At 36.5% G+C, this 16439-nt stretch overlaps 1 protein-coding gene across 9 annotated transcripts in view; it reads right to left on the reverse strand.

The window, feature by feature from the left end:
- Positions 1-16439, reverse strand: part of ARHGAP24 (Rho GTPase activating protein 24) — a 648119-nt gene that overhangs the window by 15425 nt on the left and 616255 nt on the right. For all 9 annotated transcript variants that reach the window (XM_027060078.2, XM_027060062.2, XM_015067364.3 and 6 more), the window contains 3 exons: positions 7408-7540; positions 4463-4536; positions 1806-1927 (listed from right to left, as the gene is read on the reverse strand). In XM_027060078.2, coding sequence (XP_026915879.1) covers positions 1806-1927; positions 4463-4536; positions 7408-7540 — 329 coding nt within the window. The remainder of the gene's footprint in view (positions 1-1805; positions 1928-4462; positions 4537-7407; positions 7541-16439) is intronic.

Below are 16439 nucleotides of genomic sequence, written 5' to 3' on the forward strand. Positions count from 1 at the left end.
ACGAACTTTGTTAGGTTAAGTTCCTTTTATTTCTAATTTGCTAACAATCTTTATCATGAATGGCATTATATTTTGTAAAAAAATTTTTTTTGGTATCCATAGAGATGATTTTTTTTTAATTTACAAAAAAAAAGATTTAAAAAATTGATTTTTAAATGGCTAACCAAATTTTCTTTCCTGGGATAAAATCCACTGGCCTTGATTTATTATCCTTTGTATATGAAGCTGAAGTCAGGATATTAGGGCCAGAGACTTTAAAATATAGCAAATAAAATAAGAGTAAAGATTAAATATGATGCCTAGGGAACCTATTTGGTTGATAAAACTGTCAAGAAATGCAAGGAAGTGATTGATACAAATGTCTGTGTAGTAAAATAGAGTTATAAGTTAAGTGGGGGAGGAAGATGGAGCAACAGGGCACAAGAGAGAGACTTCTGTGATGCCTAAAATGTTATATTTCTTGACCTAGGTGGTGATTTCTAGAGTATCTGTCTTATATAAATTCACCAACAGGGCACTGGGGTAGCTCAGTCAGTTAAGCATCAGATTCTTGATTTTAGCTCAGGTCATGATTTCATGGTGATAAGATTGATCTCCTGGTCAGGCTCCATGCCCTTCCCATGCACACACGTACCCGCTTTCACTCTCACGCTCTCTCTCTTTCTCTCTCTCAAAAAAAGTGTGTGTGTGTGTATATATACATATATATACATGTATATATATATATATATATACATGTATATATATACACATACATATGTGTGTGTGTATGTGTATATATATACATATATGTGTGTGTGTGTGTATGAGTGTGTGTATATATGTTATTGATGGTTTTCCTTATCATATGCATTTTATAATAAAAAAATTTTTTGAGAAAACAATAAAGTATCTTTAAGCTTCCTATAGCTTCAAATTTTATATTTTCTACTGTCTGCTAAATTCTTCCAAAAGAAATTAAGGTTTCTGGACGAACTAACTATATTACTGCCAAAAATCTGATGTTAAATTGATATCAGACTAAATATTTGATTAAGGAAATGAAGCTTTCTTTCTTTCTTTCTCATAAGACACAGAAGAATGAAAATCTTAGAATTTTCAAGAAAGGAACAGTATCAAGAATATGTTTTGTTCTAAATAACAGAGTGAAGCTAAAAATAATCATTCTTTCTCTTCCCTCTTCCTTATTAAATTCTTAACTGTTCAATTAGTCCAAACTTTAGAAAACAACGGTATACTAATGGCCATAGGTAAGAAAGGTACTCAAGCAGGAAGGCCTGCTGGAAACAAACAGAAGTAGAAGTTCATTGTGGAAAAGAATCTGAAGCATTTTATAATCTAGAAAACAAGAATTCCCTCATGTTTCAACCCACAGATTAATAAGCAGCATTATCTTACAGAGGACCATATTTTTCTACCTCTTGAAATCAGTCAAGCAAAACCAAAATTAATAAAAATATATTAACAAAATAGTAACTTTTTGAATTTTCTGAAAATTGCATGGGGCTAAAAAAATGAACTAGATATTTCTAGTTCTCTTGCATAATACTTTACGGATGATTTATGGAAACTCCATTTATTCTTGTAAGGCCATCGAGGAATCTTTTAGTAAATTATTATATTTAGTAAATTCAAAAAATGCCTGACTTTCAAAGAGAAGATTTTGCCTTAGAAGAACTTGAATCCATAAATGGAGTTACCATGGAGTTACTTATTTCCCTAGTTTCCTCAGAGAATAGGTTCAGACCAACCAAAAACCAGGTGATTGTTCTCTTGATGAGAGTGTAAGATAATCATTTACTTACCCTCCATGATGGTCAAAGGATCTTCCACTTTAGGGCGCAGGATATTAGGGCCAAAGACAGTGGCCAAGTTCTGCACACTCATTTTGTTAACTCCAGAATAGGATTGCACTTCATCCAAGAACCTGTTGGATATAAGAACATGAACAAAACAATGGGATCAAACTTGTTTGTCAGTGGAAGAAAATGGGTTATCGGGAAATTTATTAACTATAATATGTTCAAATACAATTATGGAGGCAAAATTATTTAGAAACTCAAACATCTCTCAATCAAATGTGGAGAAAATATATTGCAAATGATTAAGGATCAAACTTGAGGGATCATATCAAATATCACCTTTGGCCTGGCTTGGCTTGGTTTCCTCCGTCAATCACAGAAACAGGTGTGTTTAGATAATGCTAATATGGACTTGAGATTCAGGAATATGGATTTTCTTCCAATCCTTAAATAAAACATTAAATTTATAAATGTATTCAATTCAAGAACTATAAATAAGATCATATGGTATAATCCTTTATTTCAGAGAGGCAAATCAACCCTCTTTGTCAAGTAATTTGTGAGCTTCAAATTTATAGTCTATTAAAAAATGAGATCAAACATGGTTTAAATTAAAACCTTACTTCCACTGATATGAAACATTCTAAGCACAAATTGCTTCAATTTATTAGGTGTTAAAGAATAAGAGGCATGAAATAGACTTTTTCCCGAATGATTTTAGTAGGAGGGATCGTTTCTATAGTCTTTTGGCCTTTTTGCATTCCCCATCCCCCTCTTCATTTCTAGATTTCATGGCTTACTAATTGTACTTATGAGACAAAGAAGAAGTGATAAAAAAGAACTTATTATTATTTAAAATAATATATTTTATGTGTCAGTCATTGTGCTAACTTATTAAATTCTCAGAGAACTCTGTGAGGTAAATGATATGATTATCTCCATTTTACAGATGAGACACATGAGGCACCAGAAAGGTTAAGAATATTCTCCAAGGACACAGAAGTAACAGGTGGCAGACCTGAGATTTGAACCCAGATTGTCTGACTCTAGAGTCTGTGCTCTTGACAACTCCCCTGTGACTTTAAAGAAAGGTCCCTATTCCACATATTCATTACTGTTATGCAGTGTAACCTATAGTAAAACTGAAGGACAAAAACCTCAAACTACTATTTCTTATTTGAAATAGCTGAAATTAAAAGCCTGCTTAAATGTTTCAAGAGAAGTTAAGTTTTCCTGTTGAGGAGCTAAAGATTTGTAATATGGTTCTCAAGAAAGAGCCTTTATCCCTTTTACTTGAAGAGATTGTTCCTCTTTCTCATCCAACACAACAGCTTGAATTAGTCCAAAGTCTTGGGACAGAACCCCTATGTGTTAGTGAATCTATGTTATCAGTGAAACTCATTTCTTTCCTCTTTAAATTATGAAACCTAAGCTCATATTTGCTTCCTACCGTCACCAGAAAAAGTTATGGTAGAAGGTTTTGGAATTTCTTCTCAGTTACAGTTGACAGTGAACTCCTCAGTGTCCAGCATTAGTCTTAAACTACATAGTTCCCAGTCTGCTAAGCATTTATACAATCATGACACAAAAAGTACATGCAAATAATATAGTGTACTGAATTAAAAAATTGAATTACTTAAAAATAAACTGGGAAGCTTCCATTTAAGATACCTACAGTGATGTATAGTGCCAATCACCATCTCTCTTTTAAGATTTAAGATGCGTCAATTTTATATCTTCATTTTTTTTTAGGTTTAATTTAAGTTCCAGTATTGTTAACATACAGTGTAATTAGTTTCAGGTGTACAATTTAGTGATTCCATGCTTACATACCACACCTGGTGATCATCACAGCAAGTGCCCTCCCTAATCCCCATCACCTATTTCACTCATTCCCCCCACCCACCTCCCCTCTGGTAACCATCAGTTTGTTCTCTATAGTTAAGAGTCTGTTTCTGGGTTTGCCTCTCTCTTTTTTTCCTCCTATGACTGTTTTGTTTCTTACATTCCATAGACGAATGAAATCATATGGTTTATTAAACAGGGGCAGACACGGCACATACCAACCCAGGCCATAAGTTAAATGATCATGAGTGAGAGATTTACCAGGTACAATTATTGTCCTAACAGAATTGAATGATAATGTCTTTTCAATGAGTCTTGAGGTAGGAGAGGAATAGAAAATAATATTTATGCAATTTAAAATACAATTTAAATTTAAAAACAACTATGTGAAATGTGTTTTCAGGACTCTTTTACCTAGGGGATGCATGGAAAGGGTAAGAAAATTGTATAAAGACACATAAGAAGTCAGTGGTAGAAACTGGACTCCCACGCAGGCCTTCCTCATGCCTAGGGAGATGCTCCTTCTCTTAATTAAAGGTACATGCAGCAGGTACAAACAACTTTGATGGAAGTTCAAAGCAACATATCTTTAGTATGTAGAAGTAAGTCAGACTCAGAAACAATAAATTATAAAATTGAGCAATTTTCATGGTCAAAGAAACCTTTGAGATCATCTTGCCAAACTTCTTAATTTTACAGAGGCCAACACCAGAGCTCAGAGCAGTTCAGTGATTTTATTCACTGTCAGAAGTAAATTACTGTCAGGCTAAACATAGTCTTCTTCTGTTTAGTTTTATCTTTAGGACTATTCTTACCTGCAAATATACTTCAGGAGGTTGTAATTGACCACAGGCAAACTCTTCACCTGCTTTGCTAATTCCTTAATGCCCTGAGTACAAAGAAATAGAGAATAAATGTTATTGAAGTGTTAGCCTTGCAATGAAAACAAATACAAATGAGCACACAGGTTTTTTTTTTTTTCATTAGTTTCACATATTATCAGTGAAGAATCCTGTCCTGAAAACTTGCCACGATTACAGAGAGCATTTCACAAATATTTTCAAAGATGGGAAAAAGTATTTCAAATATTTCCATAAGTACTCTTTGTGGAGAAATAAATTTCAGTGAAGCCTTTTACCATTCTTAATACTCGCTCACAACTGATTGAAAAGGGAGGACTGCCTCATTTATAATAAGGCTATCTGGGAAAAAAGTAGCTTAATGTAGTGAGAGTCTTTCCCATTTCTGGCATGCCCCAAACATAGACATGTGTCTACCGACAAATAAGTCTCAAGATGGGCCACGTCTAGGATACACTGTTAGGGGTGGGATGGAGAATAAAAAGTCTACTCTTCCTGGAAATTTCACAAAGGTATTAATTGCTTTGGTTCTTCCCATTGTAAAACTTCTTCCAAAATGTAAATGGTCCCAGAAAAGCTAATGGATAATGTAATCTAATCTGTTCTTCTTCCTGAAAAAGGCCAGATGGTAAATATTGCAAGCTTTCTGGGACATATGGTCTCTGTCTCAACTACTCAACTCTCCTGTTGTGGAGTAAAAGCAGCCACAGACAATATTACATAATAGAGTAAAACTTCATTTATAAAAACAGGCAGCAATTTCTATAAGAGTGCCAAGAAAATCCAGTGGAGGAAAGAACAGTCTTTCCAACAAATGATTTGGAGACAACTGGATATCCATATGCCAAAGGATGAAGTTGGACCTTTCCTCATATCATAAACAAAAATCAACCGAATTTGGATCATAGACCTAAATGTAAGAGCTAAAGCTACAAAATCTTAGAAGAAAATATAGGAGTAAATCCTGGCGACCTTAGTTAATGCCTTCTTAGATATGACATTAAAAGCACAAGTGACAAAATAAAAATAGATAAATTGGACTTCATCGCAATTAAAAACTTTCATGCTTTAAAGGACGTCATCAGAAAACTGAAAAGACAACTGATAGAATGGGAGAAATACTTGCAAATCATATATGCGATAGGAGACTTGTAATCTAAACTGTAAAGAACTCTCGCAACTCAGTAATAATAAAACAAATAATCCAATTAAAATGAGAAAATGATTTGAATAGGTGTTTTTCCAAAGAAAATATGTGAACAGCTACTAAATACATGGAGAGATGTTTAACATCATTAAGCATCAGGGAAATGCAACTCAAGCTCAATTAGATATCAGTTTACACACATTAAGATGGCTGTGATAAAAAAGAGACATAACAACAAGTGTTGGCAAAAATGTGGAGCAGTTGGAGTCTGCACGTATTGCTGATGGGAATTTAAAATGATAAAGCCTCTTTAGCAAACATGGAGTTACATATGGTACAGCAATTCTGCTTCCTACGTACATACCCAGGAGAAATGCAGACATATGCCCATGCCAAGCTTTGTACATGAGTATTCACAGCACCATTTTTTTTAAGGTTTATTTATTTTTGAGACAGAGAGAGAGCATGAATGGGGGGGGGGGGGCGCAGAGAGAGAGGGAGACACAGAATCAGAAGCAGGCTCCAGGCTCTGAGCCGTCAGCCCAGAGCCTGACGCGGGGCTCGAACTCACGGACCGCGAGATCGTGACCTGAGCTGAAGTCGGATGCTTAACCGACTGAGCCACCCAGGCGCCCCCACAGCACTATTTTTAATAATAATGTCCATCAAACAATGGAAACAATGCACATACTGCAACTGATGAATGGATAGATGAATAAATAAATAAAAGGCATGAAATACTGATAGGTGTTTTAGGGTGGATGAACCTTGAAAAACAGTGAAAGAAACTGGTCACAGAAGACAATATAGTGGATGATTCCATTTATATGAAATATCCAGAAGAGGCAAATCTATAGATACAGAAAGGAGATTAGTAGCTGCCAACAGCTGGGGAAGGTGGGGTCAGTTATGGAATTTGTTATAGGATGATGAAAATGTGCTAAATATTCTAAAATTAGATTTTGATGGTGGTTGCACAACTCTTGAGAATACAGTTCACCCTTGAACTGTGGGGGGTTAGGGATGCCGACCACCCCCACACTCAAAAATCAATGTATAACTTTTGACTCCCCCAAAACTTAACTACTAACAGCCTTTTGTTGGCTGGAAGCCTTGCTGATAAGCAGTTAATTAGCAAATATTTTGTATGTTATATGTATTATATGTTGTATTCTTATAAAAAGTAAGAAAATCACAAGGAAGAGAAAATACATTTAGAGTACTGTACTGCAAAAAAATCTATGTGTAAGAGGACCCACACAGTTCAAACCCCTATGGCTCGAGGGTCAACTGTATACTAAAATGCGCTGAATGTACACTTTAAATAGGTGATTGTATGATGTGTGAATTATATCTCAAAGCTGTTTAAAAAATGGTAGATAAGATTTGGTAGAAGGCATTGTTGAGAGTAATTTAGGGGGTACATAATGAAAAGGGGAATATGAAATAAGACATCCACTTTATTCATGGAATGTTAGACCTGATGTAGCCCCACAATTAACCAGTTAGAGGAGCAAAGTGGGAAGGAGGGTTCACTTCATTTATTCAGCAGCACTTTTCTTGCTGATAAGGGAGGGGATTAAAAATGGGACCTGTGTTGTGTATGTAATATCTAAATGAGTGTAATGTAAATAAATAGAATGCTGGAAAACAATCCAAGGATGGGGCAAGGGGAAATTTACAAATGAAAAACTAAGAACATTGACAAAAAACCCAAATTAAGGCTTTTTTAGAAATAAATGTACCAACTTACAGCTTCCTCTTCCTTGCTAAGCAGTTTGGCACAGGACAAAAAATCTTCATACTTTGCATAAGGAATAACTGGTTCTGGAAGTTCTCGGAGATACAGTTTAAGAAGTGATGCCACTGTGTGTACATCTGTGTTGCTGTGGAGATAGAAGTGGGAAGATACTCTTTGCAGTAAAATTTATACCATCCGATATATTCTTTCATCAAATACACATCTATAAGTCACAATTCTGAGTTGCCAATGAAATCCATAAATTCAGCTTTCAAGAAGCATACACTTAGCTAATGCCCATGAAATGCTACAACAGGTGGAGACGACAGGGATCTGGAAGGACTCTTAGAAGCTTCAGTGTGCTTTGAAAATATTCAAAAGTTCAAGCATTTTTCGTTTGTGTGTACTTGATGTTACTACACTTGATCTTAGCCAAAGGCTGAGAAGCGATGTGTGTACTTGATGTTAAGCCAAAGTGTTAACTTTAAGGGCTCCTGGGTGGCTCAGTCAGTTAAGTGTCCAACTCTCAATTTTGGCTCAGCTCGTGATCTCATGGTCATGATCAAGCCCCACATGGGGCTGCACACTGACAACACGGAGCCTTCCTCTCTCTTTGCCCCTCCTCCCTCTCAAAGAAAAATAAATAAAAATTTTAAAAAGTGTTAAAAACAATGCCAATATACCAGACTCTAAATGAAATATAATACAATTTACAAAACATACCAAATCCACCACTATATGCGTGTATGTATTCAGTGTCACAATTAATCACTTCTGAGGCTTAGGTTCATTTCTTATTCTTTAGAAGACATTGGTGACTGGTTATAGATATCAGAAACTTAGTATGACTTTTTAAGCAGAACTTATTTTGAAGGTGATTGATTTTCAGCATGATTTCTTGTCTAATATTCTAAGATAGTTGGAAATCCTTAGAGTCTTCTAGAAAGAGAAGGAATGTACTACAAAAACAAACAATGAAAACACAACCTGTCCTTTGTATAATGTGCAAAATTTATTTTTATTCCCTGCTGACTACCAGAGTGACAGGATAATTTCCTAAAATACTAATTTACATTTTATGCTCTCTATCTCCACGGTAATCCATGAAGACAGACAGTAAAGATGAAAATGGGTGGTTTTTATTTACATTTATTTATTTATTTATTTATTTATTTATTTATTTATATGTGTATTTATTTATTTTGGGGGAGGAGAGAGAGAGTAAGTAGGAGAGGGACAAGGAAAGAGAGAGAGAAAGAGAGAATCTCAAGCAGGCTCTACACTCAGTCCAGAGACTGACACAGGGTTCCATCTCTCCATCTCAGGAACCATGAGATCATGACCTGAGTTGAATCAAGAGTCGGACACTTAACCAACTGAGCCACCCAGACACTCCATTTTATTATTTTTATTTTGGGTGAGGAGGACAGGTGTAGGTAGCAAAGAGAAATTGGTGGGCAGGGAGTGAAAGACCATCTGGCCCTGAGAAGTGGAAGAGAGGTAGTGAAGAAGGTCAGGAATCCTGTAAATATTGAGAATGAACGTCTCACACCTCACTCCCAGACTGTGCGGCAGGAAGTGACCTATCCCCAGAGGGGTATTTCTTGAGGGCTGGAACACAGTTCAATTTCCTGCCTTAGTGAATATTCTCTTGCCCAAAGGTGACACAGAAGCAGAGTTGACATCACAGAACTACATGGGCTGGGACAATGGTCATCTTAGTTCTCAATTTTGAAATCAAATAGTTGATTTCATCAATGATTTCCCACACACCTGCTCTGTATTGAACATTATAGAAAACACAGTGGCTAGAGCCTCAAAGAGTTAAAAAAAAAAGATTATTCCAGCCTGCTCGCAATTTATAATCTAGTGAGGACAGGGAATATGAACTAGATAATAACACAAGTGTATAATTGCAAAGTGTGGTAAGTAGTAATAAGGAGAAGTGTTGGGTGATATCTAATAGCAAGACAGGACTAATAACAAGACAGGGTTGGATGGCTTCTCTGAGGAAATGATGCATAGACCAAGGGGTAATAATTAACCAAGTGGGAGCAGAAGCACCAAAGAAGGCATTCCTGATTAAAGCAAGGCAGGTAAGCAGAGCCCAAAGTGGGAGGGAACGTCCTGCCCTTGAGGAGAGAACAAAAAAGCTAAGGGAGAGCCAAGATCAGGGTGAGCCTGCATGAGGTTTGCGTGTACGCAGCATCCTTGGAATCTGGGTCTCTACCTTCCCCCAAATCAGATGGGGCAAAGGCTGAGCTTTTTCATTTCAGTGTTGAGGTCAGTCAGAGTGGGCATTTTGTTAACCTTCTTGCAGATGTTAAAATAATGGAGGTGATCTGATAGGGCCTGTCTTAAATTAATTCTGTTCTTTCACAATTAAACATGTTTTCCCTCTTAAAATTCTGAATTGATAAGCAATATAGAAGTCAACTCAAAGGCTAGTTAAGGAAATAAAAATCACATCTCTGGGACATCTTGAAAACTGTTTCTAAGCTCCTTAATTCCTCAAATTACTTTCAACAGAATTTTTTAAAAAGAGATAGTCCTAACAAAGTACCAATGGTAAGACAAGGAAGACACTATTTCTTCTGTTTTATGGAAAAAACACTCTATTTCATGCGTATCAAAGCTCTTCTGTGTTTCTCTTGTTATCTAGTGAAGCACAGCCATCAGCAGTAAGAGAACCACAACTCGGGGCAGAATATGCAGTGCAATCAACTATTACAATAAATGATTCCATGTTTTGATTCCACTCTAACCCAACCCATGACTAGGTTGGATGTGTTGCCTTCAAAGACAATGACCATTTTGTTAGGGTTATAGGAAGGTACAGAGAAACACAGAAAAATAAAATACAAAATAAGTATAACTTCAATACATGAAGTAGGTTATCCATCATTTGCATGACTATATACATAGAATATATACAAATATTTGTGAAATAAATGCAACAAATAAGACAAATAATAATAAGTAAGAAATATATATTTAGTAAAAAATCTGTTCTAGTGTTTCAGTGATTGACTTTGTGCTGCAATGACTCTCCCCAGTACACTGTTCTTGAGGGAACTTGCTTGATACTTGTATTATTTAGTTTCTAATGAAGTAGAGCTGTAGTACTGAGGACGTGTGAACGCTAGATGGCACCATTGCAAAGTTAGAGTAATCAGATGGCGCGAAAATTATGAAGGATGAAAGGCTGCAGAATCATTCTTCATCCACCAGCAATTTTCTTAGCACAAGAGCTGCAGTAATGCTCCAAGAATAGAAATATTTGAGCTATGAATCAAGGTAAGAGATGTGGATAGGATGATGATTTTATTCCTTCCCTAAAGTGATACATTACATTAGCTTTCTAGCATTATAGTATACACCTACATATTGTTAATTATATAGAAACGATGGAGAAAATATAGAAACAATGGAGAAAAAAAATGACCAAATGCTTTTCCTCTTTTTTTTCCCCAATTAACGAAGGGTTAAGGGTTTTGCTTCAGGATCAAAACTTAAAAATATATTACCTCCTTTTTGGGGCTTTATTATACTTAGGTTATTTTGTGGAAATGGAGACACCTACATTTCCCTGGTGTTCTCATTTTTAGCTTTGTCCTTTCCTACTGAATGGAAGAAAACAATTGCTTCTGTGAAGACTTCAGCATGTGTTCTAGTTCACCTCAAGGGGCTCGCAGTCCGTCCGCCCTTCTGGCCAGAACACCACCTACTGCAACATCAAGTCTGGTGTTTGAAAAACCTTTTTGTATATCTACTGTACAAAATGGTGGCCGTCCGCATCTCTCTGCCCAGCCTGTCTCTTACTGAAAACCCATAATTTTGCCTGTTTAATATTTGCTTCCTATGGATAGTCAAATAATTATATACTAACATTATGTGCTAATTGCCCAATGTACCAGGGGAACGTGCCATCTTTGTCTCAAAGAAATACATTTCAGACTTCATCAAAGTGAAGTGAAGTGACTGTACTGTGGCAAAAGTCAATGTACAAGGGAGAATTAAGATACCTAACCTGGTTAACAACAACAACAACAACAGCAGCAGCACCTCTAGACATGTATCACTCTATGTCAGGCCTTCACAGCAGTCCAGTGAGCAGGTCCTGCTACTAACCCTATTTTGGGTACTTGGACAGGAAACCACACTGGTATGAAATTCTTTCTGGCTAAGCACTAAGATATGAGAGGTTTTAAAGTCATGCTCTTTTGTTAGAAATTCAAGACTATTTGTTAATGTGAAATCATTATACAGATCTCAGGTCTCTTTCCCTAACCTGGTGGTAGGATCTGTTTTCAGAAATTAAGATAAGGAATCATGTACATTCTATCCAGTGATCCTGAATAAAGAAGCTAGAATAGCAGGAGATTCCCTGGAGCATGTCCCTTAATTGATCTATATATGATCAATTTTTGTTTCATTTTATATTACACTTGGACCTTACTTTTGAATCCTACTTCCTCACTTACAGTCTGTTTACCAAATTAAAGGGAGGATTTCATGAGACTTTCAAGGATCAACCTAATTTTACAATCTCATGAGTGTGCCATTGATCATTCTGGAATCTTTCTATAAGTAATAGTTCCTGAAACTAATGGTGGGCACGGCTTCATGAAACATGCTGGGTGAAACAAATGAACAACATAGATCTTTTTGTCCCCCATGGGCTTATATTTCTAACTAATCACCATCAATACTTTTCCATATCACAACATGCCTCATTTTGTTCTACTTTGTAATACCTCCTGTATATTCTAGCTGCTAAGTCCCTGTCAGGTGTGAGATCTTAAGAATATTCTTTACAGTTCCTGGAAATTGTCTGCCCTATTTATAATCTATGTACGATACAGGCTTCTCACTAATCTTAACAGGGATAAAAGAAGTCTCACAGCAATCCTTCCTTGCTCATCTTCTATCCCCACACCCTCTTCCCTGATAAACAGACTCTCATACATGGATCAGTCCAAATGCCACAGTAATTACAAGTATAATACTACACAGACAAAACCTTGAAACTTGTAAGCCTCAAAATTAGAAATGGGAATTTTTCAGGGCACCTGGATGGCTCAGTCGGTTATGTGAGCGACTTTGGCTCAGGTCATGATCTCACGGTTCGTGGGTTTGAGCCCTACATCAGGCTCTGTGCTGACAGCTTGGATCCCAGAGCCTGCTTTGGATTCTGTGTCTCCCTCTCTCTCTGCCCCTCCCCCATTCATCCACTCGCTCTCTCTCTCTCTCTCTCTCTCAAAAATAGATAAACATTAAAAAATTTAAAAAAAAGAAGTGGGAATTTTTCACTCTGGATACTATGCACAGAACACAATATAATCTGTTGATTTTACTTCATAGAGTCAATTTCCAGTGCACCCACACAGGAAATTATTGAAGATATTGTGTACTTACTTGCAATACATGCACATGCGTGTGCACACACACACACACACACACTAAGATGACCTAAAATTTGCTTTGGATTAAGAAAAAAAAGGTCATATCCATCAAATTCCTGGGAAAACATACAAGAAACTGAAGACGTTCAGATGCAATACGAAGTTGAACACTGCTGCTCAATTGTCTTAAACAGCATGTTGTTCTTTCCACCAAATTCACCATGGCATAGGAAAGCACATCTGAAGGTGGTAAGCAGCTCCAAACTAAACTAAATGTTTACAAGAAAAGTCTGATTCTGTTCAAACTTATTATTTTTTCTATTTATCCGTCAAAACTGGTATACTTATCAGCAGTGCAAAACTGATTCTGTCATGGCTCATTGTTATTATGTGTCAGCGCTGAATTATATACAACAACAGGACGGTTGTACCTGTCTGGATTACACTGAATTAGTGCTTGTGCCAAACAAGCTTCCTGGTTTAAAAGCAATGGTGATGGCAGAGAACTGCCTGATGGTCTCTACTATGGACTGAGTTGTGCCCCCTCCCTCATTCATGTGTTGAAATTCTAACCTCCGATGCGATGGTATTTGGAGATGGAACCTTTGGAAGATACTTGGGGTTAGATCAAGTTATGAGGATAGGACCCCTGGCTTGATGGAATTGGTGCCCTTATAAGAAGAGATACTGGAGAGCTTGCTCCCAGCCCCTTGCTCCCTTGTACTTATAGGGAAAAAGGCTGCATGAGCATAGGGTGAGAAGACAGCTGTCTACAAGCCAAAAAGAGAGCCCTTGTCAGAACCTGACTGAGCTGGCACCCTGATCTCAGCCTTCCAGGCTACAGGGCTGTGAGAAAATAAATTTCTTTGTTTAAGCCACCCACTCTGTGGTGTTTTGTTATGGCAGCCTGAGGTGACTAATAGAACTCCCAAATCTGCATCTTGTGAGCTTACCTATAAAACCATTAATAGCACGATCAAAGTACTAGGTAATGAAACGTTAGCAGAAAGTTAGAAATGTACTTCCAGATAACGTGACTTATGGATTAATACAATATTAATAATGTATTTGAGGTAGAAGACTTCCAAGGAAAGGAGGCAGTTCTGATATGGAATAGTCACAAGGACACAAGTTTAAATCTGGCCACTCTCTTACCCACTGGAGCATACTAGTTATGCTCCCGTCTGCCCAGTGTTCCCTGATGGAAGACAGGTGGGAGAAATGTTGGTCAGGAGACTCTGTTAAACCAAATTGTCACACTGACCTTTCCTTTCCTACTTCTAGAATTACTTATGTGCATAGATATATGTGTGTATAGACTTCCTTATAATGCCAGCTAAACACATACAAAGAATATTTGATAGTTTGATATACAATCCAACATATCACACACGTGAGCACGTGCATGCATGCATGCACACATATGTGCCCACACACACTTACGTGTGTATAAGATAGATAAAGTACCAAAATACTTTGCTGTGTAGCTCTAGGAAGATATTCCCTTGAGCAATATGAGTTTGGTGATTCCAAACAATAGACCCTTCAAATAGAAAGTAGCTAATATCCCCAAACAGAAAAAAAAAAAAGAGATATTTGTCCATTTGTTATTTCTTATGAATATTTCCCATAAGCAAATCTCTCATTTTATTATTATTATTGGCCACCTCACTCTCCTCTTCCTTATCTGGCCATCATTCTTTACCAGTCAACTCCCCAGTTTTTCTTCCTCTGCTGGCCTCTAAGTGCTATTTTCCTGGATCCTATGCAGACTCTCTGAGTTTAGCTATCACTCTTCCACAATGACTACAAAGTACACCTCTCCACACCAGACCTTTCCATTTAATTCATAGATGTTCCCTTTCTCACTGTGAACTCCATGTAAACACAGTTGGATAAAAACAACAAAAACCTTGCAATAAAATTATTCTTCCTTTACCATTTTCTCGACCATGGATGGCATCACCAGTCACACCAATAACCAAGAAACCTAGAAGTCAGCCTAAATTTTGCTCTTCCTGAGACCCTAAATCTAACCGTGGTTAATGATTCTCAGACTGAAATTCACAGTGGAATCCCCTGGAAGGTCTTAAAAAATACTGGATCTTATATATTCTGATGTAAAACCTTATGAATCAATTCCTTCTTCAGCAGTCTCATTGACACTGCTCAAGTTCAAGTACATATCACTCACCTCCATTAGTGTAACAGCATGCTAGCTGGTTTTTCTGTTGCAAGCCTGTCTTCCTACACCCAGTCCCCTGATGTACACTTATAGGTGGCAATCATTAGTAGCAAATAAATATCAATGACAAACAAAATGCCCTTTTGCATAGCTTTTGAATGCTATGTTTGAATACAAAGGGCAAATGCATAAGCACATAGAGATAAATATATATATATCACAAAAAACATACACTTAATAGAGAGTCAGAGTTGTCATCATTTAGTTAGTTTGGGGTAAGAGCATTGATTCACTTTATAAATAGGTGATGTGTCCTAGTAAATTAAAGTAAATTCTTGTATTAATGAATGAAAATAAAATCTGACTTTTTTCCATTACAGTACCAACATGCCTTCATTGGAGAGGAAAGGCTAGTGGGATTGAGGCATTTATAAGGTTGATGTAGAATATTCAGAAAAGTTTCCTTAAAGCAGTATTATATTAGTATAGTTTTTTTTTTAACAGATTACCTTGTACATACACACGCATTCACTTCCAACAACAACAAATGAAAACCTTAAGTTGCAAGTAGTAGATAAGTTCTGGAGATCTAATGCACAACATACTGAATATAGCCAATAATACTACTTAATAAACTTCAAAGTTGCTAACAGCACTGATCTTAATTCTCTCACCACAAAAAAGAAAGTGTAATTATGTGACCTGATTGGGGTGTTAGCTAACAATATGGTGGTAATCATATTGCAATATATAGATGTATCAAACCAACACGTTGTATATCTTAAATTTTTACAATGGTATATGTCAATCATATCTCAATAAAATAAATTAATTTAAAAAGAACATAAGTGTAGTCAGCTACAAAATTAATCAACATGGCTATTAAAATGAGTTAATATGTTCCTCCAAGTCTGGTGATTTGGGACCTAAGTATCAATGTTATATATTAATTTACCTTAAAAGCAATATTCAAATGCACATGGTACATTCTTGTATTTTAAATGACATTAATATTGTCCAAACTTTTTTAAAGTTTATTTATTTATTTTGAGAGAGAGGGAGAGACTGCATGAGTGGGGTAGGGGCAGAGAGTGAGGGAGAGAAAATTTCAGGCAGGCTTCATGCTGACACAGTGCAGAGTTGGATGTGGGTCTTGAACTCATGAACTGTGAGATCACGACCTGAGCCGAAATCGAGTTGGGTGCTTAACTGACTGAGCCACCCAGGCACCCCGTTATTGTCCAAACGCTTAAGAGCCAAGTTATTAAATTTTTTTCCCTTTAAATTTTTCTATATAAATTAAATCTGAAGTCAATGAAGCTACAAAGATTCTCTTATTAAACTGAGATCCTACTCATATCAATAATGTATATAATTGCTTAGAAAAAGTATTGGCCTCACGAATTCTTTGAAAGTCACCAGAGATAAAGAGATTAGAGATAGTCTGTTTACAT

The sequence above is a fragment of the Acinonyx jubatus genome, chromosome B1, assembly GCF_027475565.1.
Source record: "Acinonyx jubatus isolate Ajub_Pintada_27869175 chromosome B1, VMU_Ajub_asm_v1.0, whole genome shotgun sequence".
NCBI classification, from domain to species: Eukaryota; Metazoa; Chordata; class Mammalia; order Carnivora; family Felidae; genus Acinonyx; species Acinonyx jubatus.